This window comes from Schistocerca nitens, chromosome 10, assembly GCF_023898315.1.
Source record: "Schistocerca nitens isolate TAMUIC-IGC-003100 chromosome 10, iqSchNite1.1, whole genome shotgun sequence".
Lineage (NCBI taxonomy): Eukaryota > Metazoa > Arthropoda > Insecta > Orthoptera > Acrididae > Schistocerca > Schistocerca nitens.
In genome coordinates, this window is record NC_064623.1 from 90594099 (window position 1) to 90618979 (window position 24881).

Below are 24881 nucleotides of genomic sequence, written 5' to 3' on the forward strand. Positions count from 1 at the left end.
TAGCGCATCAAGATAAGAAACACCTGTTACAAGAAAGGCCCGTAAGCTTTCCACCGAGATGTGGCACAAAAATCATTCAATTTACGAGAGTCTCGTTGCAACTGTATCATCTCATGTGGATTTCCTGATCCCCAGATGCGAGTGTGTGTTCGCATTTTCATTTAGATGACAAGTCCACTCATCATTAAAGACGACACGATCCAGAAAATTTTCATCGTCATGCAGCAACCTTACGTACTCTTAAAGCTTTACAGCTTGTACATGTATAAAAACAAATCTGTTTGTATTGCTCTTTCATTTGATGTGCTATTTATAATATTGAGTCGAATGAAACCCCAAAATTCATTTTGAAACACCCGGTACAGGGATAACAACATCTATAATCAACGAGCTAGGCTGTCTACTGTTTAGTGGCAGCGATACCAACACAGTATATTATCGAAGTAAAATGGTTTTAAACAGCGTTGAGCGTCACGAGTAAGTTCCTCAGTGGAATGCTTCTCTGGAAGTAAATTAATGCTATAATCCCAATGGATTCATATACTGCACCAACATGATATCGTTGGCCATACACGCTGCTGACTTAAAAAAAAAATACACTGAGGCTATCGTTTTGGGAACAGTACTTGCAAGACGGATGCCAAAGATAGTACACGTTTCTATTCTGTCGATGCTGTCAAAATCGTAAACTAGTAAATATGCTGAACACAAATAAATAAACAAAGACACTACCGGTAGTGCGCTGTGGGCCGGAATTGTGATCAAGTTTCGGCTTGCATTTGTGAAACATAAGTTACATGTGGAACGAAATTACCTGAAGGGATTCAATTACAGTGGAAATGGTTAGTGTTACCGTAACGACAACTATCGCATATATTTCACTCAAGGAGGCAATAATTCACTAACTTTTGCTTTCCGTAGGACAGGTTGTATATAATATTATGTAAAATATAACACGAATAAAATTCACTGAACATTGTATCGATATTATATTAAACCGTACCATAGTTTTGGGAGTTTATCTAGCTGGATGGCAAAAGTGGATTTCAGAAAGCTAACCAAAATAATTGATTCGACTATGGGTTCTTGGTGAAACATTGAACATTGTATTAACGAAACAAATTATAGCCACTTTCTGTAGACTTCAAATATGTTAGGAAAATTCTATATTGACCAAAATCCAATTTCTTGTTTATTTCCTCTTCACTAATATGAATGATGTTACACCATCATCAGTGAGTTCCCTCCTATTTTATTGAACTGCACATTCCGCTGTTAAGATCACTTCTTATGCAGTATATCCGATATTTCACGACTGGGTTGTCCTCATTTCTTATTTGTTGGTTGGGATTTTCACTGGTAGTGGTACAAGAGAAAAACAAATTGTTTTGCTCAAGGCAAAATCTTCGAAATATCCTATATTTATTGCTAAACCAATGACAGACCCTAACAGTAAAAAGAAAGCACCACAAGACGACTATATAAACTTGAGTTTTCACTGTATATTAGCTGTGTTTTTATAATATCACATTTGTTTAATTTGGAAGCTTAAAATTGGATTAGGTCTATCACTTCTCAATCCAACCAAGATCCAAGGGTGCACTACAGCTCAGTCTGTCACTGTAATCTTCATTAGACAGATTTGTAGGACTGTATATAATAATGAGTAAATATTGAAATAAGCAATTCAGCTGTACTAAGAATGGTGTCCTTTGTGATATTATGAGCACAATGCTATGAATAGGTGTGTTGGATGAACTAGGAAAGGTATCTAAAGTATTATCATATCCATTAGGTAGTGTCTCCTATCCAGAAAATGAGTGCACACTGCTCCTTGTTGATATGATCAAAATGCTAGTTAGTGATTGATTTGGGGACTATGCCTGTGCATGGGAGGAAGGTGCTGGCAAAATATGCCCCCTCCCTGTATCAATGAATCTAAGGTGTTACCTCCCACTGAAAATAAACCTGCGTGTCAAACTTCACCTTTTGAAAGGGCTGCTGTGTCAAGAGTACATGTGTGAAATGATAAGTAGTCTGTTCATTATCGGCAATTAGAACATGCTGTGGATGATTCTATCCCTCGGTGAAATAGCATATGGGTTGTGAAGGATCCCCATGTGCAGTCTGTCTCATTCAACAAGGTAATGGTTTAGCAAAGAGCTTCTTTGAGGGAACAAGGTGCAATGAGTTGCAGAATGTACTACCACATGGTAGAACAAATGATGCCTGTTATATGGGCTCCAGGATCACAGTTGGATCATTGCCACAGATGGTATAAAAGGTTGAGAGGGCCACCCTTGCTCACAGGGATTTATTGAAGCTCACAATCTGCAGCATTGTCCCTAGAACTCAGTCTAGCTCCCTGGTCAGAAGGCTTGAACCAGAGACTTGAATGACTCTGTGACATGCTACGCTGTGACTTGACAGGCTTTAACTAGAGGGTTGAGAACTTTATGGCACTCTTAAATGGCTCAGGGGTGCACTATAAGTCAAAGGCTGCTAACGAGATGACTGGCTGTGGTTTTTCTGGTTCAGCAACTCCTGATCCAGACCAATTAACAATAGCTGTATGAGGCCCATAAGTATTAATTTAAAGTTCAAAGAGGTGGCCTGCATAGATGAAACAGTTGAAATCCAAGTGATCAACTGCCATGCATTGCATCAAAGTCCCAATGTTTGAAGCAGCTGTAAAGAGGAGTGGAGCTCGTATATGTGTATATTGCAAGGATAGGCTAATGAGAAACTAAGATGTTTATATTTGTCACAGTAGACAAAAAGCTGAAGTCCATTGAAATAGAAATTGAAGATCCTAGTGAGATTGTGTAGACAATACATAGTATCAATGGTGGCCATCAATATAAGATTGAGACCGTCTATCAACCGCCAGATTCAACCTCATTTGTAAACAAAGACTTTTTTGGAAGAACCACTATTAGACAGATATGTTCTCCAATCATATGGTCACATCAGAGGAGACTTTAATCATACAACAGTTGATTGGGATACCGGTAATTACAGTTTAGTATGTGGTATGTTGAGGAGACATCCTGCGGAATGCATAATCAATATCACTTCAGGCAGGGGGATTATCTCCATAGTCTCAAATATTATTGAATTTAGCATATGTTAAAATTCAGGAGTAAGCAAGAAACATGTATTTTTTAGTTCCCTTCAAAAAAATTCCTGCTCCGAGATACAGGCCTCCAAAGATAGCACTGTGAACACCATTTTGAAGATGCACATTTCAGAAAAAGTTTTAAAATGCTGTATATCTGTGTAGATATTTTGTTAGAGTTTCTTTTATTTGAAAGATAATTGCTTTATGATTTCAATGATATCCTTCGTTTTGAAATATCTGCCAAAGTTCTTTTACTGTTGCCTGTTGAATTATTTTATTTACATAATTTTTTTCTGTTTATTAGCACCATGTAGTACTATATTCTCTGTAAAGGAGAGCTTCCACTTTAAAGTTTTAAGTTGGACAGTTTTTTTAATCTCTCTCTCTCTCTTTTCTTTTCTTTTCTTTTCTTTTCTTTTTTTTTCATAACTTTCAAGGGTAATGTACATCTTCACTGAAGTTGCTTCTTACTAATTTCTTTGTTACAATGTTTATTTCTATTGTCTTTGTTGCAGTTACTTCTTATCACTTTCATTATTGCAGATATTTCTCACACTTTACTGTAGTTTCTTGGTCATGGTTGTTTATTGCAAGTTTCTGTATTGCAGTTGTTCAGTGCTAATTTGTTTACTGAAGAGACTTCTAAGATATCTGAGGCCATCCAGTGAGTTCCGAGTTTTCGTGAGAAATTTGCCAGTTGACACAGTTGCAGTGTGTTTTGTGAAAAGGACGTGTCTTCTGACTGGAGCCACAGGAGAGTGAAGTGTGCTGACTATAATGCATATCTTTAAAAGAGTGATATATAAGACAATAAAAAAAAAACAGACTTTGTTCAGGTTGGAAATAAGTGTTCTCATTTGAAGTCTCTGTTTCAAAGTGAAGATGTTTCCAGTTATGACTTTTTTGATTCTAAATGTTTTGACAGAATAACAACAGTGATAGTATCAGAACAAAGTGCAGATGATGCAGATTTTGCATCAATAGAGGAAGAATTAAATACCCTGAATCAATTAACTACAGAAGAAATATCAATTCAGCTGTTGAATATTGTGCATCCTACAGTGAAAAGATGCAAGTTTTAACTATTATTCTGGAGACATTTTCAAAGAAAACAATTTTGAATCACGTTCCATCAGTATCAAAGTACATGGTAGACAAATCAAGAAATGTGAGGTTTGTAAAAGGATTCAATGGAGGCGTCCGATCCCACCCATCAGCTTTGACCTGTGACATAGGGCTTTGTGGTATCTGACGTCATGATGGCATGGAGTTTAGTTTATGAGTTGTTTGTGTTTGTCGATGTCATCTTGTTGTGTTACAGCATGGAGTTTAGTTTGAGTTTGTTGATTTCGTCTTGTTGTGGTTGGTGGTGTCCTCTGGTGATGGTGGTGGTGGTGGTGTGTGTGTGTGTGTGTGTGTGTGTGTGTGTGTGTGTGTGTGTGTGTGTGTGTGGTCCACATGTTACGTGTTGTATTGGGTCCATTTGAGCGCTGTTGGTCATAGTGTGGGTTAATTTATGTTGACTATGATTGGAGAACGGAAATTGGTTTCAGTGAGTTTTACAATTGGAATTGTTTTTGTTTATGAGATTGCGGTGTCGATTGGTGGTATTGGTTTGCTGTTTGTCGTGTGGAAAGGCATTTAATTTATTTTGTGGCTTCTTTTGTTAGGTATGGATATGGCAGTGAAATTAACAGTTCACAGTTGTGGGCTGAGATGGGGGACGACATGATGTGCCTCATTAAAGTTTTGCAGAAGTTTGGACTGGTGGCCAAAATAGTCAAGTGCAGTGTCTGTAAAGAGAATATGCGGTTGGCCACTGTTTCGGCATCTCGGATCAGGGACTGTTACATGTGGCGGTGCGGAGGGGATAACCTTTGGCGGTCCATTAGGTGCCGTACCTGGTTCGATAAGTCTAGGTTGGCCATGAGAGAGAGAGTTTTGATGACTTATTATTTTTGTTATAGATCCTCCATCAGTTTTTGCAATCATGAAACTGGTGTGAGTGATAGGACTGTCTTAGATTGGTTTTCTTTTTGTAGGGAAGTATGTTATGAATAGTGAAGTGCAGGGGTAAGTTGGGTGGGCCGGGGTGGTGTTCGAGGTAGATGAGTCACAGTTCGGAAAGAGAAAATACGGGAGGGTAAGTCTCCGGTTGGTTTAGGATGTGGCGGGCCGTTATTTTGAGGTTGGATAGGTAGATGGTGTTTTCAGGGTTTTGTATGGGCATATGAAGAGGGAACTTGTGGGATTAATTGAAGAGTGTATAGAGGAGGGGAGTGCAGTAGTTTCAGATGCTTTTTCGTCTTATAGGAGGTTGGGGAAGGGGGGTTATGACCATTTAGTTGTCAATCGTAGTTCAGAATACAAGAATTACGAGACTGGGGCACATACTAATACAATAGAAGGTTTTTTCTTTTGGGGGGGGGGGGCAGTTAAATCAGTCATAGGGAGGGGGAAGAGGCGCTCTTCTAACCTGCAATCTCATTTAGATGAGTATCGCTGGCGAAAGAGCATCCCTGGAGAGCAATTCATTTTTCACATTTTTTTGATGGCTGTTAGTAAAATCTATAGGCTATATGTGGTTAGTTAAGGAGGTTTTGCATATGTGTGTGTGTATTGGGGGGGGGGGTTGTTGGTAATGTTTGTGGATGTAGGTGGGTTGGGTAGGTGGAGGTTGTTTTGTGATTATGTTGTTTTTGAGTTGTAGTGTGTGTGTAGTGTGTGATAGAGTTTTGTTTATTTTTTGGGGGGCGGGGGCTGGGGGGGGGGTAGGGTTGGAGGCTGTTGGCTGTTGGCTGTTGGGGTTGGGGTTGGTAGATTGTGGGTGGATTGGGAGTTTGTTTTGTGTGTGTGTGTGTGTGTGTGTGTGTGTGTGCGTGTGCGTGTTTATTTATCGCAGGTGTTGGTGTTTGATGTTTTGGTATCATCACTTGTGGTTGATTTATGTACCTTAGGCAAGTATCCGATTCCAATTTTTTGGTATCGTTTGTTGTAGTTGACCTATATAGGTCAAGGGTAGTGTCCGATTCCAATGTGTCGTCATTGCTCTGTGTTTTGGTATCGTCAGTTGTAGTTGACCTATATATGTCAAGGGAAGTTGTTGTTTTTGTGGTATCGATAGTTGCGGTCTGATTATAATTTTTGGGTGTTGTTGGATTTTATTTTGTGGTATCAACAATTGTGGTGAACTATGTAAGTGAAGGGAAGTGACCGATTCCTGCGGATATTGTGAGTGTAGCGGAATGTGGGAATTTTGTGTTGTTTTTATGTTATTAATTTGGTGTAGTTTGTGGTCGTGGTGTGTGTCTGTATGTGTTTGTATTTAGTTTGTCCCCACACAAAAATCACCAATTTCCTGTGCTGATCCCGTTAGTTTGATTATATTTTTGGAGGGAACGTGTTTCTTGTTTTTGTATGTGCTTTTGTGTTTGTTGTTGTGTTTAAGTAATGATGTCATAGGCTCCATATTGGAGACGATGAGAATGATTACTTCTGCTGGAAAGGGAGGACTGTCTTTATGGACAGTTAGCCTGGAAGACGTAGCATATATCTCTGCAGAAATAACATATGCAACATGGGAGGAAAATAAACTAATTAAGAAAACTGTTGCCTTTGACAGTTTCATTGATGAACTTGGTGAATGGTCAGTGAAAGCAGTAACACACCAGCATCTGAAGAAATTGCAACAACAACACATTGCAGAAGTGAAAAGGTGTGTACAGGCTAAAGAACTGTGTTTATTGCTTCACTGTGATGTTGCTGAGAACTGGTCTGTAATTCTTCCAGAAGAAGTACAATGGTAACATTGGAGTAATGACCAGGTTTCAGTTTTTACAGGAGGGACATATTTTCAAAACAAGACCACAAGTGTTGTAGTTGTAAGTGATGACACACGACATGACTCAGCACATGCTTTGCTAGCAATGCACAGAATTCTTGACCTGCAAACAGGGACAGAGAAGATCATCATCATTTCTGATGGTGCTCCTAGTCATTTTAAAAATCAGTACCAGTTGTTTGAATTGAGTAAGTTGCTTGTGCCAACTGACTGGGTATACAGTGCTACTGGTCCCAGAAAGGGGCCTTGTGATGGTGTAGGAGGCCTGTTGAAGCACCATGCTATAAAACATAATCTTTGCAGACCAAATACAGCTGCAATTCAGAGTGCTGAGGATTTTACGAGAGTTGTGAAATCTTATCCATCTAAAGCCCTCATTCTTTTGTTCAAAGAGGAAATTGAAGAATTTCATGAGCAGAAAAAAGAAGAATTGTCCAAACAAACTACTCCCGTGAAAGGAATGCAGAAGACACATTTTTGGACTCAAAGTGGAGGGCTAACACATACTGCATGCCCTTTAAAGAGCAAGAAAGAAGAAATTTTGTTCGTGCATCCAACACATCAGGAACAGCAGGATAATGTTGAGATTCACAACCAGAGAAGGGGGATGTTTGTGGTTTGTGTGTATGTCTATAACTGATGAATTGCAGAGATTATAGACACTAGTTATGAGTTCAACGAAACTGTAGTGAACTTCATGCTTCCACATGGACCAGCTGCTGGATACAGGATTCCAGGTGAAGGACAGCAACAATGCCATCAGTGCTCACTTCCTGCTCACAGTGTTTTGAAGATTGTAAGTGCACCAGTTCCTATTGGTTCAACAGGAAGGCATCACTCTATATCAAAAGAAGATACTAAAGCAGTGGAACACATTTTTAGTTCATTGACTGGCTAATTTAAGTACAAAACAGAATGCACAGAAGTTGTATAAATTGAAACCTTTAAATTTTTGGATTTTTCATATACATTTTGGAACCATTTAAAATAAAGCTAGGTTTTGATTTTTATAAGCCTGTTATGTGATAATGTGGTAATAAAACAGGTTTTTTGTATGGCAAAAATTTCAATAGTTTATAAAACCTGTTCAACCTAAAAGTGGAAGCTATCCTTTTAAGGGAATGTAGAACTATATGGCACTAATCAACAGAAAAAAATCAAAATTTTATGGATTGGCATTTTTGAAAAAAAGAAATTTTTTCCATAAATTATAAAAAAAACATTCACTATGCTATAGTAAAAGAACTTTGACAGATAAGTCCAAATAGAAGATTTCTTTGTAATCATAAAGCAGTTATCTTTCAAATAAAAGAAAGCCCAACAAAATATCTAGAACTGTTCCAGAGATACAGCATTTTCCAGAATTCGCATCTTCAAAATGATATGCACAATGTCATCTTTGGAGGGCTGTATCTTGGAGCAGAAATTTTTTTGGTGTAAACAAAAAAAATATGTGTTGCTTACTTATTCCTTCATTTTAACATGTGCTAAATTCAATAACATCTGAGACTATGAAGATAAGATTTTTACCTAGCCTTCCTGAATTGATATGGACTATGCCGAAACAATACCAATTGCTCACTCTGAAAAGTATCACTCAGAAGCGCACTATGATGGCAGTGTGTTAGATAGAACTACTGGTAATAAATAGATCTGACTGATGTGATGCTTTCTGTGCATAAGCTTGTATCACAGTCTGTAGAAAGATTAACTTGTTCAGTAAACTAAATACAGAGGCAGTAGTTTCATATCTGAAGGATGAATTTGAAACATTTAGCTCTGAACAAAATCATTTAGAGGACCAGTGATTTTATTTTAAACAGCTGACCGAACACTGTTTTTTTAATATATAATTTTTTGAATACTTTGAGAGGAGGTAGTACTCATCGAAACAAGAAAAGTAAGTCCAGTGAACATGGGTCTGGAAATGCATACTTTTTTAGATAAGTCCAGTGAGTGTGGTTCCAGAAATGTATACTTTCTGCAATAAACACGTGCTTATGGGAGGTATTCAATTTTGCATCCATTTATGACAATGCACCTCTCTGCCCTCCGGTGTAAGGAATGATGTACCCTTTAAAGTATATGTGGCACGTGTTGAAGACCTGAGCCTGAAGTGCCCGCACATTATTGATTGGCGTGGTATAGGCCAATTCCTTCAAGTGTCCCTGTAACCAAAAGTCTAGGGGATTGAGGTCTGGGAAATGAGCAGGCCAAGGTGTTCCCCCAACCCGCACCCCCTGTGACCAATCCAGTGGTCTTGAAATGTCTGCGCCGAATGTTCACGCACATTGCAATGAAAAGTGTGCTGATGTGCCATCGTGCATGAACCACATTTTTGTTCGTTGCTGCAATGGCACAGCTCCCAGCAAGGTAGGCAATATATTAATGAGAATGTTCAGATAATGCACCCCAATTAACCTTTGTGATACCATGATGACCCTATTAATCTGTCGACAAGTACAACTGCCGATACATTGATTGAAAATCAATGTTGCTGTCCTCTTCCCTGAATTCATAACACCATTTCTTGTGAACCCTGCCTTACTGCTAAAAAAAATCCTTGATACGAACAATGGATCTGCAGCACACTTCTGCAACAGCCGTTGACAGAATCACTGCCTGCCATGATGATCCTGTGACCTTATGGTTTGAATGCACTGTAGATGATATGGGTACACAAGTTGTTCATGAAGTAGCCCCCCTCCTAGATAAGAGAGTGAGACAATCCTTCTGCTGCTACTAATTGTCACACATTGGTCTCAGGGGTTTCTTCCACTGAGCGTAGAACATGCTCCATCATGTCAGGTATACAGACTGTGTGGGATCTTCTACCGTCACTCTCCCAAGGTACAAGGGTACCTGTGTCCCTCAGACACTGGAAATGTCTGCTAAACAGCTTACCAGAGGGCACTCTGCACTGTGGGTGTTTTTCAGCATAGAGGACACTGGCTCCCAGGCTATGTCCATTTGCTAAACACTAGCAGAATATCACATCCGCCATTTCACTTGCAGAGTAGTAGGCTTCCATTGCTAACAAGTGATGGAGGAGAGAAAATGTAAATGTACTGCACCATTTATATGTACAAACAGTACAATAGTAAACCCATAAGTGAATCGACATTTGGAAGAAGGTAAAACACCATGACACGTACCCAGGGTTGACAGTACTGCACAACAAGACACAAACATGACAAAAACTAACATAGCCTACAACATGACTCAAACCACACTACTGACTGCAGACCACATAGTGGTAGGTAGAGTACTGTGAGTAAGACATCATAGTACACTGCTGACATATAAGTGCCTAGACAGTCATGGGAGACACAGAAATTGAGAGTAGTAAAGCAAAAAAACAATTACACAGTTCTGATTTCAGTATTCCTTTACAATATTCGCATTATGTGATATTATTAATGATGTGCGCGCATAAATCAGTTGTGCTAAGAAATTCATCAATGGAGTTGAAGGAGTTGGCCACCAATGAATTCTTTAGAGTCTTCTGAGATAGAACTTTATTATTAGTTAAACTTTTTATGGCTGCTAGCATGTTATTGAAAATTTGAAAATGCGTATTGCTGAATAATGGACACATTTCTGAAACAAAGTAAGTGACTTTAAATCTTTGTGAACATCATTCTTATTTCTATTATTGATTCCATACATTGAGCTATTAGTTTGAAAAAAAAAAAAGAAAAGACATTTTTAATGACAAATTTCACTAAGGAATAAAATACATTGGGAAGCAGTAGTCAGTATCTCCAGTTCCTTAAACAGTCCTCTGCAGGTTGTTTGTGAGTTCACACAACAAATAATTCATATTGCTTACTTTTGGGATCAGAAAACTTTAGTATACAAAATTAGCAGCTGAGTTAAGGTCCCCCCCCCCCCCCCCCCTTTAACCTTGATATATTGTAAGTCCCTCAAACAACATTAGACTGGGAAATAAGACACTAAAAGTTGTAGATGAAAAGTGACGATGTGCAAGACATAAAATACAAAACTGCAGAAACAACAAAAGCATTTCTGAAAAAGATAAATATTTTAAAATGTAATATGAATTTAACTAGCTTTTGCTATTATTTGAAGATAGTTACCATTACTGTATTTTTTTAAAAAAGCTGCAAACTAGTATCTTGCATTATTAAGAGAACATTTTTTTATTTTCAATAACCTACAGCTTCTCTATATATACAACACAGGATTGTTCACCTACTAATTATATTGTGGTGCTATGGTTGTACCAATTACTCTTCAAGAATAGAGGACATTTGATGGCATATTATGATAGGGTACATCTGTTGAACTTGGTTTCATGGATTAGATTAAGTTTTTGTTCCATAGACCCAAAAAATGAGATGATTCTTGTGAGTATGGAACAAATTAGAAAGTATAAAATAAAAAAAACTATAAAACATCAGAATATAATACTCACTACCCTGATCATTTGCCACGAGATTGTCAAAATAGGTGAATACATTACAGTAAACCAGTCGTGCTAATATTTACAGAATTTACACTCTTATCAGAATGAAACATAGTTATGTCCTTGTAATAAATTTATCATTCACTAATACCTAATCTTGACTGTTGTGACCAAGTGTTGTCGAAACTGAAATCCAACAGTCATTTTTACTTAAGCTAGTCCCTGTTAAGACATTCATCTATAGAGTAGAAGGAGTTGTCTATCAAAAAGTCTTTCAAACTCTGTTTAAACTGCTCTTTATCTGAAACCAAGTTTTTTATGGTTGCTGGCAATTTATTGAAAATGTGTGTTCCGAAATATTGGACCCTTTTCTGGACCATGGTAAGTGAATTTAGGTCTTTATGTAGAGTGTTCTTATTCCTAGTATTGACACTATATATTGAGTGTTGGTTGGAAACAGAGAGTTATATTACTTGCAACCAAATTCATTAAGGAATAAATATACTGAGAAGCAGTGGTTATAATGTAAAGTTCTTTGAACATGTTTCTACACGATGTTCTTGGATTTACACCACAAATGAGTCATATTACATGCTTTTGCATGCTAAAAGCTTTAGCTCAGTGTGATGAGTCCCAAAATACAGTGCTAACAACATTTTCCAGGACGAAATACAAATTAATGTAAAAGAGGTATATGTCATACTGGAGTTATATAACAATTCTTGCTTAAAATGCATACCAACATTAAATACATTTAAATGTAGTTGAAACAGTTCTTGCTTGACAATTGCTTCTACTGTCCTCTGTCTCTGAACCTGTGAAACAGCACTATAAGTAAGCCAGATGTATCAAGTATTGTTACTTGTATAATTATGTGTTAAATGTGTTGCTTTATCTTATTATTTACTCTCATTTTGTTGATCATGTAGTCTCAGTATGTACTGTAATTATAAATTACTTACGTTAACCTGGCTTGTTGTATATCATATTTGCAGACAGTGCCCTAAAAATGATTTGCTGCAACAAACAATAAATAAATAGTTTATAGAATGAGTGGCTAATGAGATATTCCTTTCATTTCAATTTGAATTTCTGAAAAAATTCCATTTTCCTGTCCTATATTATATCCAAGGGCAATTTTTTTTTAAAAAAAGATAATTAGATTCTGGCATACAGAATCTCAAGTCTCCTATTGACTGAATCTACATAGATACAGAACCGTTAAAGACTGGCTTAATTGTCAACTTCCATCCAAGAGTTATAAATTTGTTGAAGTTCAGCAAAATAAATAAACAAATAAACAAGAAAATAAATAACTATTAAAGGAGGCAAGAATTTCCCAGCCTACAGATACAGAACTTTGTACCTTATTTTCTAGTTTATGCTTTATTCTCAGTTTGTTCTTTGTAGTTTGCCTTCAGTTGTGTTTTTCTTACAGGAGACTGCCCCTGAACAACATACTAGTTCTGCCTGTGATGGGGTTACCGTCAAACAGGAGCCAGTAAGTATTATTAATATGAACTATTATGTTGTTTGTTATAATTTGGGGAGTATCTCAAAAATAACAGTTGGAAAACAGCAGCTCCTTTATCAAGAAAGGAGGAAGAATAAATTATCTGCCATCTTAAGATCTTTTGTCACCCAGACTTGTTTTGGCTCCTGTGAGCCAACATCATTGCATCTCATTTTTTTGTAATGAGATGATAAAAATCTGACTGTTTTTTGTTGTGACTCACCGATCTTTCAAGGTGCCGCCGCGCAGTTATGTGCATCCTCTACATGCGGCGCTGTCTGCCAGCCATGCAGCAGCAGCGCCACCTAAGTGGCCAGCCAGCCAGCGGCCGCTAGACTTGGCCTCAATTATGATTTGACTGTTATAGTGTACACACGTCTTACTCTGTTTACTTGATCTGTGACTTTCATGTATTGCGTATTCCTTGAAATATATTTGTTCAACTTGAAGTTATAACATTTTTCTGTGTTGTCATTTTAAGTCTGAAAGCCATAAATATGTGCCTATACTTTTGGAATAATGGCCCTTTAAAGTGCCTCACTTAAGATGTGGATTCAACAAAGCTACATTTTGTACATTTCGTGGGCAATCAACATTTGACAGTTTTTGCATTATTGTGCTTGCTTGGTGTGTTGTTTAGATAATGTTTGCGCCTCTTTTTTCTGATTTCTCCATTCTCTTGTTTTGTCAAATTGTAATGACAAAACTAATATGTTTCATAAATTCCCTCCCCAGAAAAATTTGACAAACATGAAAGAGTCAGAGCTGCCTTATTCAGAATATTTGAAAGTCTTAATCCACTATAATTAATTTATTTATGATGTATGTGTTCTGTAGAACCATGTATGTGGGCAAGTTGCTTGTGTCTGGAAAAACTGTTAAAAACAGAGAAAAGTGTAGTGATGGTAGTACTCGTACAAACAAAGAAACAACTGTATTGAACGTGGTTCTGGAAATACATACTTTGTGAGATCAGATCACTTGTTTGAAGGAATGCCTCCGTGGGATGACTTTTTGTAACAGTGCATCCTTTTTCCCTCCAGCATTAGAAATCACAATTTCTTTGAAGCTGACCTGATTGTTGGTGTGCATGCTGGCCCATATTGAAGACACTGTACTGTAGGCTTATCGTTGTTGGCTGGAATGTTACTGAATAATGATTGCAAGTGTCTAAAAGTCTGGAAAACAAGGAGATAAAGTCTGGGGGGAGGGGGGCCCTCCCTGACCAGTCCAGCAGTCCCGAAAATTCAGCACCAGATGTTCAAATGCACTGCTGCAAAAATGTACTGGTGAGCCCTTTGCATGAACCACACCTGTAGGCTTTGCCTATGTGGCACATACTCCAGTAGGGTAGACAATACATTAATAAGAAAATCTGTGTAACACTACCCATTTAATCTCTGTAGCACATAAGCCCAAATAATTTATTTACAATAAAAATTTTTTTGTTGATTGTGAAATAATATTTATTTCATCTTTCTGCGCTTACTTGCACATTTTTATCAACCCATTCAGGATGATTATGAGAATTCAAAATGCCTGAAATACTCCTTTTGACCCCTTTCAGAGCTTCTGTGGTGTTAAATCACACTTGCAACCACCATCAGAACTCATTAACTCACAGCTAAGTATGGTGCGTGAGACAAATTGCATGACATACTGCTCTGCAGAGGTAATCAAGAACGTTTATTCCCCCAGGGGGCTTGCCACTCTTCGCCGGATTCGTGCTTGGCTACCATAGGGCCCCAGCCTTTAAAGCACTTTTTCCCTTCCGTGCTGCATGTCTATCCTCTTGCTATTCTTTTTCCACTCCCTTGGGGTATTATTGGGAATGTTGTGCAGTCTGTCGCTGACCTGCGAACAGTCTCAACTTTCTTTTTAGCTCCCATTTCCTTTCCTTGTTTCCCTTCTCCTCTCATTCCTCCACTTTGGCATATGAGGATCCTCTTTTTCTTCTTCCTCCCTGTGCCCTCATGAAGCGTCTGACACGTAAAAGGTGACTGGGTAACGTGTAATTCCCAGCCCCAGGTCGACAGGTAGGGTTCGCTTGTACCGCCTGGTACAGGCCAGGCCCAGGGAGGGGTGATTGTCTCAGTTGCTACCTTCCCAGATTGCCTATTGGTCCCTCTGTCAGGTGTTTGGGAGGTGTGACCTGAGGTGTGTGCCCCCTGTGAAGGGGGCCCCAGTTGGAAGGAGCGGGCCATCAGAGATGCTGGCAGTCATGGGGGATTTCCTCACGATGAGTCACTCATCCTCTCCATTGATGTCAACAAAACATAAACATAATGAGGCTACTGATTTGAAGACTCTTCCTGCTGCACTGCTGTTCCTTGTGGTTTCACGTTCTGACGACAGTCAGTCCTTTGCCACGGTCAATCCGTTTATTATTCAGAAAGGTGTTGATGCCATTACTGGCCCTGCGAAATCCTGCTCTCGTTTACGGAATGGCACTTTGCTTTTGGAGACAGCTTCTGATTCTCAAATGCAAAAACTACTTGCTGCCTCACTTCTCCACAGCTACCCTGTTCATGTCGAGGCACATAGAACTTTGAATTCTCACTGTGGTGTAGTTTACACCAGGCTGCTTGACAGTCTAACTGAGCCTGAAATAACAACCTTACCTCTCTGGTCAGGGTGTCATTGCCGTCCATTGTGTAATGAAAAAGGTCGATTCCTCCTCGGTGCTCACCAGCACTCTTTTCCTCACCTTTGATAGGGTGGTGCTGCCGTCCAAGTTTAAAGCAGACTACAAAATCGTCACAATCCGGCCGTACATTTTGAATCCGATGTGCTGCTACCAGTGTCATTGGTTCAATCACACTAGAATTTCTTGTCGACACCCAGCCAAATGCGTAACCTGTGGCAGGGGTGCACATGAGGGTGAATGTTCGCCTCCTTCTCCCCACTGTATCAACTGCAATGGCGGCCACACCGTCTCCTCCTGGGATTGTCCTGTGTATGTAGATGAGTGGGCTGTTCAAGAGATTCGGGTAAAGGAAAAAGTGCCTTACCCAGTGGCTGGCTAGTCGCAAACCCTGTGTTCTCCTGTCTGGCACTTCTATTTCGGTTCTTGTTACCCCTCGCTCCATGAAGGACATGGCTACGCAGACATATGGCCTCAAATTTGGCTCTGAGGTTGTGAAGTCACCCAATGTCAAGATGGCATCGCCGTGCCCACGTTCTGCTATGCAACAGACTCTCAAACTCTTGCCGAAAGGGGCGAAGCTACCCACTATGCAACCGGCTGGCAGGAAAGGACAGGAGTAGTACTGCCGAGAAGACTTCCTCCATCCCTCCAACCAAACAACACCCAAGTCTTCCTCTAACCAGAAGGGCTCAAAGAAGTCTGCTGAAGAGAAACATTCTTCTCCTTCACCAACTCGAATATCCTGCTCGACGGTGTCGCCATGTGGTCACTTATCCCAGCCAGCCTCTGTCTCACCGGTGCACACCACCAACCGTTTTTCAGTGTTGGACTCCACCGACCAACTGAACAAGCACACCGATGCTTCTGTGGACCCCATGGAGCAGGATCCTCATGCTTCTGTGCCCTGTAGTAGCGTCTCTCCACTGGCTGTCCCTTGGTGGCCACCTAGTTGACACCCCTACATCTCTCCCTCTTCATGACTGTCCTCCAATGGAACATTCATGGTCTTTGGTCCCACAAAGAGGATTTACGGCTGCTTCTAGCATCACAGCATCCCCTTTTACTGTGCCTTCAGGAAATGAAATTGCGCCCTCAAGACCGCTTTGAGCTTTCACATTACTTACCAATTCATTTTGACCTTCCCCCTGAGGTCGGCATCCCATCTCATGGGGGCGTCATGCTGCTTTTACGGGATGGCCTTCGTAGTCAACTTATCTCCCTGACTACCTGTTTTCAAGCTGTTGCCATTCGCCTTTTCCTTCCCCACTTGACTTTCTGCATCTGTACCATTTATGTACCTCTGTCCTTCAATGTCACCTGTGCAGACTTCCTTCAGCTTTTAGGCAGCTTATTAATACGTACAACCACATCTAGGCAGAGGGCACATTTCCCGGACACTGGCGTGAAGTGACTGTCATACCCATAACTAAGCCTGGTAAGGACAAAAACCTTCCTTCGAGCTACCACCCCATCTCTCTTACCAGCTGCGTTTGCAAGGTTACGGAACGTATGATTCATGCCCGGTTGGTGTGGTGGCTCCAATCTCGCCACTCACTCACAAATGTGCAGTGTGGATTTTGAGTGCAGTGTTTTGCAGTTGACCATCTCGTTACTTTGTTCACCCATGTCATGAATGGTTTACTGCGGAAATCACAGACTGTGGCCGTGTTTTTCGATTTGGAGAAGGCCTACAACACCTGCTGGAGAACTGGTATCCTCTGTACAGAACTGGTATCCTCCGTACTCTTTATACCTGGGGTTTCCGTGGGTGCCTGCCCTGTTTTCTTCGGGCATTTTTACAAGACCAAGTTTTCAAGGTGCGTGTGGGTTCTGCCTTGTCAGACACCTTTATTCAGGAAAATGGTGTGCTCAGGGATCCGTCCTGAGCGTCATCCTCTATGCTATCGCCATTAACCCTACAATGGCCTGTCTCCCACCAGGCGTCTCCGGCTCCCTTTTTGTTGATGATTTTGCCTTCTATTGCAGTTCTCCATGGACCTGTCTCACTGAGCTGCATCTTAAGCACTGTCTTGATCCTCTTCACTCCTGGAGTATCGTCAATGGCTTTCACTTTTCCACAGACAAAGCCGTCATGGCATCCGTTCGGCCACGGATACCTTTTTTACCAGCCTGGTTGAGAGTCAGTATGCTGAAGCTGCTGAACTGCCACTGTCCTACTGCCGTGACCTTCTCCTCAGCAGGTATGCGTGCCATTTGTCTGCCATGTGTAGCCACCCTTCCTATGCCTCCTTTTTTGATGATTCCTTAGATTGTCAGTATGAGGCTCGTCCCTCTTCTCTGTTACCTCCTGGAGTCCGCTTTCACCACTTGGTATGGCGTCTTAACTTCATGCTACCTGCAACTTTCCCCATGGGTGTGAATCCTTCACCACCTTGGCTTTGTGAAGCCCATGTTAACCTTGGCCTTCATTTGCTTCCTAAGGACACTATTCCAGCCTCGGTCTAACGCCTTCAGTTTCACGACCTTCGCATGGAACTTAGTGCTAGTACCTTTGTATACATTCATGGCTCTTGGACTGACCGTGGGGTCTGGTGTGGCTTCATCGTTGACACCCGTGTCTTTCGATATCAGCTTCCGGACCACTCCTCAGTATTCACAGCCGAGCTCTTCACCTTGTATCAGGCCATGGAGTACATCCGGTGACACAGCCTTCCCAATTGTGTCCTCTGCTCAGACTCACTCAGTGCCCTCAGGTCTACGTGCGCTATACACTGCTCATCCCTTAGTGCAGTGGGTCCAGGAAAACTGTCACTTGCTAACTCTTGGTGGAGCCAATGTCATGTTTCTGTTGGTCCCTGGCCAAGGCTGCACTCCTCATACCTCAGCCTGCGAGTACCTCTATTCCCTCCGATTATCTCTGCATTGCCGTCTGTCAGGAGGTGATGTCAATGGTGCTCCCTTCACGGGAATAAGCTTCGTCTTATTAAGCCTCTCCTGGCACCTTGGATGACCTCCTCTCTGCACTCCCACTGGGAGGAGATTATTATATTGGGCACTGCCTTTTTAGCCATCGTCATTTGCTCAGTGGCGCTGCCCCACCACTTTGTATGCATCACTCCCAAATTTTAACTGTCCACCACTAACTGCTGGAATGCCCCTTTCTTATCAATTTACATTCCATGTTGGGTTGGCCATCTGATTTATCAGCTGTTTTAGCGAATGACGTGTGGGCTGTCACCAGTGTTTTACTTTTTATCCACCGAATCAATATGGCGAAGGCTATTTAATTTTTAGTTTTGGATCTCCATTTTTGTCTGGTGTTCCTTTAATCCTTTTTCCACGTGCCTTGTGTAGCTGTCTCTTATTCTGTCCATTGGGACTGACATATAGTAATTTCCATCATCTGTGTGTTTGTGTTCTATAGTTTTGACTTGGGCGCATATGACCTCAACCTCAGTTGTTTTTTGTGCCTAAAACAAACAAAACAAGAAACATTTATTGGTGGATCCACTTTAATTTTCTACACTGGCACACTGGGTTCCTGGTGATGTTTTTCATTAGACATGGTTCAATTTCTGATTATTACAAAGTCAATAATTAAAATTCCTGCTATCATCCTAACTACTCTCTGGAAGATTCTGAGATGTGACCACTGGACTGGAATATACAAACTGCTAATGCTCCAGTACACCCCTCCAGCTGGCTCCTCGGAACTTCTGGAAAAATCTCAACAACTTCAAAACAGTAGTGCAGTAGACACACTCAAAAATTTCCATGGAAGCGAATGAAATTTATTTTCTCCAATTAAACCTCGCTGGGTCTGCTATGCGCAGTGAACTCTTATTTCCAGCCAGCTAATGGCTCCAAGTTGCATTATAAGGTGCCTCTTGCTATAGAGTATTTGCACTCTCTCCCAACATCAACAGTCACCTAGAATAACTTCAAAGAAACCAAAAGAAAACTGCCCAATAATTCCAGATTGCACTCTTTCTGTATATGAAAAATAGCTTTCTTGGTAAAAAATGGTCAATGACTTCTGACTTCAGAACAGGAACTCCACACTACAGAGCCTACAACTTGCACCTCAACCCTGTGGGGGCTGCCAGTAGATGAATTAATGAACTTCCAAACTCTCCCCAAAATTGTTATAGCATTAAGGCCTTTCAGTTGATCAGAATCAGGAGCTGTAATATAGGTTTTTTCATTGGCCATCTCCAGTTTCCACTAATAGAAATTTCAGGCTGGACCTTCAGAAGTTCCTGTCAAGAGGATGTCAGAAAGCATTGGCCTTCAGGTGAACCGCAAACCTATAAACCAGCTGTGTGGTCTCTGGCCGTAACTGTTGTGACAGTGCCACGACATTTAACAGTGCCACCACGACAGTACGCGCAAACGGCAATAGAGGCACTCTGCAACTCGGCTGAGCGCGGGAGTGCCACCTAGCTACGAACGGCACCGGCCGCATGTCACGGCACGGCAGTCGAATAAGAGATACTGAGTTGTTATCATGTAACGAGCTATTGTTTCTAAGTGAGTGTGTTTGAATATCCACGCAATTATTGGTGATTAAAGGTTATAACAGTAACTATTTAGGAGGATTGGGGAAAAACCAACCCATCGCCTGCAGACTGGAGAAAATCTCCTTCACACAGATAGTGACTCTGGTGGACACAGTAGCCACCTGACGAGCACACAGCTTTTGCAAGAGTTGCTTATAGAAGTACAGTCTGCCGTGGTGATCTTGTGACCCAGTGGCCTGGCAGCATTGAAGATGGTACACATACAGAAATTGTACACAAAGTACCATGCAGATGAGGGAATGTCTCGTGTGTTCTGTTGCTGCTAGTAGTCATGCACTGTTTCAGGAATTTTGTGCAGTAATTGTAGCATATGCTTATCCATCTCTGATGTGTAAAATGGGTGAGATTGTGACAATAAGACACTGCAAGATTGTCTGTAATAGCTTATTCTTTTGTTCTGTGTCAGACTGATATTTTTCAACATCGAGGGCATTGACTGCAGCCCCCTTCCATTTGCTGAACCATAGCAAAAAAAATCAAGTCTGCCATATCATTATGGGATAGTAGGCTTCAATTCCAGCGGTTGAGAAGAGAAAAGAAAATGAATTGAACCATTTGTGAATACAACCCCCCCCCCCCCCACCCCATAACAGTCAACACAAAAATTAAGTCATCTGCGTAAGTAGGTAGACATCACAATACATGTAGTGTTGTCTAAAGAGCAAGGTGCCAAGGTAAGATTTGTACATCTCCAACTACATATATACTCTTCAAGCCACTTTATTGCATATGGTGGAATGTTCCATGTACCACTATTAGTCATTTCTGTTCCTGTGCCCTTGCAAATAGAGTGAAGGGAAAACGACTGTCAATATGCCTCCGTATGAGCTCAGATTTCTTGCATCTCATGTTTGTGGTCCTTAGGCGAAATGTATGTTGGCGGCAGTAGAATAGTTCTACAGTCAGCTTCAAAAGCTGGTTCTCTAAATTGTCTTGATAGTATTCCTGGAAAAGAACATCGCCTTCTCTCGAGGGATTCCCATTTGAGTTCCTGAAGCATCTCTGTAATACATACGTGTTGTTTGAACCTACCGGTAACAAATCTAGCAGCCCACTTCTGAATTGCTTTGATGTATTACATTAATCCAAACTGATAGGGATCTCAAACACTGTAGCAGTACTCAAGAGTAACACACACTAGTGTCCTATATGCAGTTGCCTTTACAGATGAATCACACTTTCTCAAAATTCTTCCAATAAACCAAAGTCAGCTGTTTACTTTCCCTTCCACAGTGCTTAGATGTTTGTTCCATTTCATTTAGCTTTTGCGATGCTGTGCCTAGATATTCAAATGACGTGACTGTGTCAAGCATGACACTACTAATGCTGTATCTGAACATTACAGGTCTATTTCTTTACTCATCCACATTAACTTACTTTTTTTTTTTCCTGATGGAACCAAAGTTAAACATAGTCGCTGCCAGAAGCAATGACAAATAAGAGATGGTGGCATAGACACACCAAGGGGAGATTCTGTATGCCACTACATCAGCTCACTGCCTTACAACTGAGCACAGTACCACTCAGCCCAGTTAGTAACTATTGTTGAAGATGGCAGCATGGCCCCTCTACCAAGCCAGCAGTATGACAGTTGTATTAGACAGAACTCTGTATAAGTGTTTATAGTCAGTTGTACTTTGTGAGAAGAGACTAGCATCTTGTTCCTTATAGAGTGATACCTTATTGTCCAATGACATTCCTGGGGATGTGGATTGTTGCAAAGTTAAGTGTTTCATCTTTTCAAGTTGTATTAAAGTGACTGTATATTTGTGTGTTGTAGTATCATTGGGTCCTTCCAGGAGTAAAGTTAATACCCCCACCTCTGTACTGACTAGTGTTATTTCGTACCCAGGGTTGTGAGTAATTTATTGTGCAACAACACAAACAACCCAGTGTGATCACACAACTGAGTACAGACTGCTTAAAGTTTGGAATGTTGTGTACTTAGACTACTATGATACAGAATGACATTAAAAAGCTCTGCTGCATCAGAACACATTGTTGACATTATTGATAGAGATCCAAGCAGCAACTGTGTTCATATCCACATCTGAATGTCTTTGGCCACTATGAACAAGAGTTCACATCTCAGTGAGCAAGCCTTTCCGAATCCATGTTTATTGCACGTACTTTTCTTGTTTTGATGAGTACTATCCTTTCTCAATATGTCTGACACTTTATGTATTGGTCTGTAAATATCAGTATACGGAAAACAAATAGTAATGGCTGCAACAGTGATATCAGCAGAATACTGTAGCAGAATATTGTCAAATGATATTTCACAAAACCCAAAGAAATTCTGCTCATATTTAAAGGCTGTTAGTGGCACCAAAGTTAATTGTCCAGTCCCTTATGAAGGAGGCAGGAACTGAAATTGAGGGTAGCATAGCAGAAGCTAAAATGCTTAACTCAGTCTTCAAATGGTCTTTTCCAAAGGAAAATGCAGGCAGATTGCCCCAATTTAATTCTCGTACCACTGAAAAGATGAATGAAATAAGTATTAATATCAATGCTGTTGAGAGCCCCTTTTCTAATTCTAATCTACTGTACATCTCTGGAACAAAAAACTATGCGCAGTTCGTGGAGAAAAGCACAGGTCACACCCATCTGCAAGAAGAGGATTAGAAGTGACCCACAAACCCATGCTTGACATCAATTTGTTGTAGAATCTTAGAACATAAACTGAGCTCAAACATAATGAGTTATCTTGAACAGAATGACCACCTCAATGCCAACCAGCACGGGTTCTGACAACATCGATCATGAGAAACTCAACTCGTACTTTCCTCACTTGACATACTGAAAGCTTTGGATTAAGGCAGGCAAGTGGGTGCAGTATTTCTTGATTTCTGAAAAGCATTTGACTCAGTATCATACCTATGTTTATTTTCAAAAGTATGATCATATGGGGTATCAAGTGAAATTTGTGACTGTATTGTTGGCTTTTTGTAGATAGAATGCACTATGTTGTCTTGGATTGAGAATCATCATCAGATTTAGAAGTATCTTTAGGTGCACCCTAGGGAAGTGTGTTGGGACCCTTGTTGTTCCTGTTGTATATTAGTGACCTTGCAGACAATAGTAACCTCAGACTTTTTGCAGGTTATGCAGTTATGTGTAATGATGTGCTATCTGTAAGAAGCTGCATAAAAATTCAGTCAGATCTTGATAAAATTCCAAAGTGGTGCAGTGATTGGCAACTTGCTTTGAAGGTTCAAAAATGTAAAATTGTGCACTTCACAAGAAAAAGTACTATCCTATAATATCAGTGAGTCACGGCTGGAATTGGTCAACCCACATGACTACCTGGGTGTAGTACTTTGTAGGGATGTGAAATGGAATGATCACATAGACTCAATCATGGGTAAAGCAGGTGGTAGACTTTGATGTATTGGTATAATACTGGGGAAATTCAATCAGTCTGCAAAGGTGATTGCTTACAAATCACTCATGCAACCAATTCTAGAACACTGCTCAAGTGTGTGAGATCCATACCAAATAGTAATAACAGGGGATATTGAATGTATACAGAGAAGGGCATCATGAATGGTTACAGGTTGGTTTGATCTGTGGGAGAGTATCACAGAGATACTGAAGGAACTGAACTAGAAGTTCTTGAAGACAGACGTAAACTATCCTGAGAAAGTCTATTACGGAAGTTTCAAGATTTTTCCCGTGCTCCACATGTGAATGGAACAGGGAGAATCCCCAATAACTGGTACAGTGGAAAGTATCATGTAGATGTAGAAGCAGATACATTGATGAGCCGGAACACTAGTGAGACTAAATGGTACCTGGAGGTATTATGGGCGTGTGACGCAGTAGGGAAATAATTAAAATAGAGAAGAGACAAATGGGGAATTATTCTAGTGATGATATGTTTCCCAAATTGGGAAATACACTGACAGAAGCGATTTTGACAAAGGGCAGATTGTTACAGCCCAGCACCGCTGAACCAGCATTTCAGAAGTAGTGAAGCTGGTTGGGTGTTTGCTTGCTACTGTGATGAGCCTCTGGGGAAAGTGGTTGAATAACGGTCAAACCACAAGTACCCGAAAAGATGTTCATGCCTCATCCCAGTCCGTGGAGGTCAGGGGCTCATCTGCTATGTAAAGTGATCTATGGCAGAGCTGAGGACAGAGTACAGTGCTGGTGCAGGCACGGGAGTTTCTGATCAAGCTGTTCATCACACAATGTTGAATGTGGGGCTCTGCAGAAGGTGACACCTATGTGTTTCCATGTTGAACCAACACATCAGAAATGGTTGCAATGGGTCGAGGATCTTCAGAATTATTCTGTGGCTCAATATAAATGTGTCACATGAATGAATGGATCATTCTGTCAGGTGCAAACTCCATGCTCACAAACCACTGGTCTATTATTCGTGAGAATTGTGTGACCTTTGCATAGACATCATATGCCACATAGCTTAAGGAATCTAGCAAGGATTTCTCAGATGCATGCTGTGGATAATTGGTGCTGTATTGATATCCAAAAGTGGACCAAGATCATGTTAACTAGGTGTGCATCATGTGTTATCTCATTAGTGGTGTAAATCAAACTTACAAAGAGTGGTGTGTTCACCATTATTTTTTGTTTACTGCCTTAGATTGTTAGTGCTTGTGAACCAGTATTGAGTTAAAGATTATATAAAATAAGGAAACAGTTAACACATTTACCAAATGTTGAGGACGCTGAGTAGTGAACAGTAACTAAGCTGTTCGATAAACAGGCAGGAGGCCTGTCTGCTGAGAGTACAGGAGAATGTGTGCACCATTAAAACACATAG

General features: G+C 40.5%; 1 protein-coding gene across 4 annotated transcripts in view; it reads left to right on the top strand.

Moving 5' to 3' along the window:
* The first annotated feature begins 643 nt into the window (after positions 1 to 643).
* The window catches only part of LOC126210653 (zinc finger protein 501-like), a 401685-nt gene continuing 377447 nt past the window's right edge, over positions 644 to 24881 (top strand). For all 4 annotated transcript variants that reach the window (XM_049939982.1, XM_049939983.1, XM_049939985.1 and 1 more), the window contains exons 1-2: positions 644 to 842; positions 12830 to 12892. In XM_049939982.1, the coding sequence (XP_049795939.1) occupies positions 840 to 842; positions 12830 to 12892 (66 nt within the window). In that variant the 5' untranslated portion in view covers positions 644 to 839. The remainder of the gene's footprint in view (positions 843 to 12829; positions 12893 to 24881) is intronic.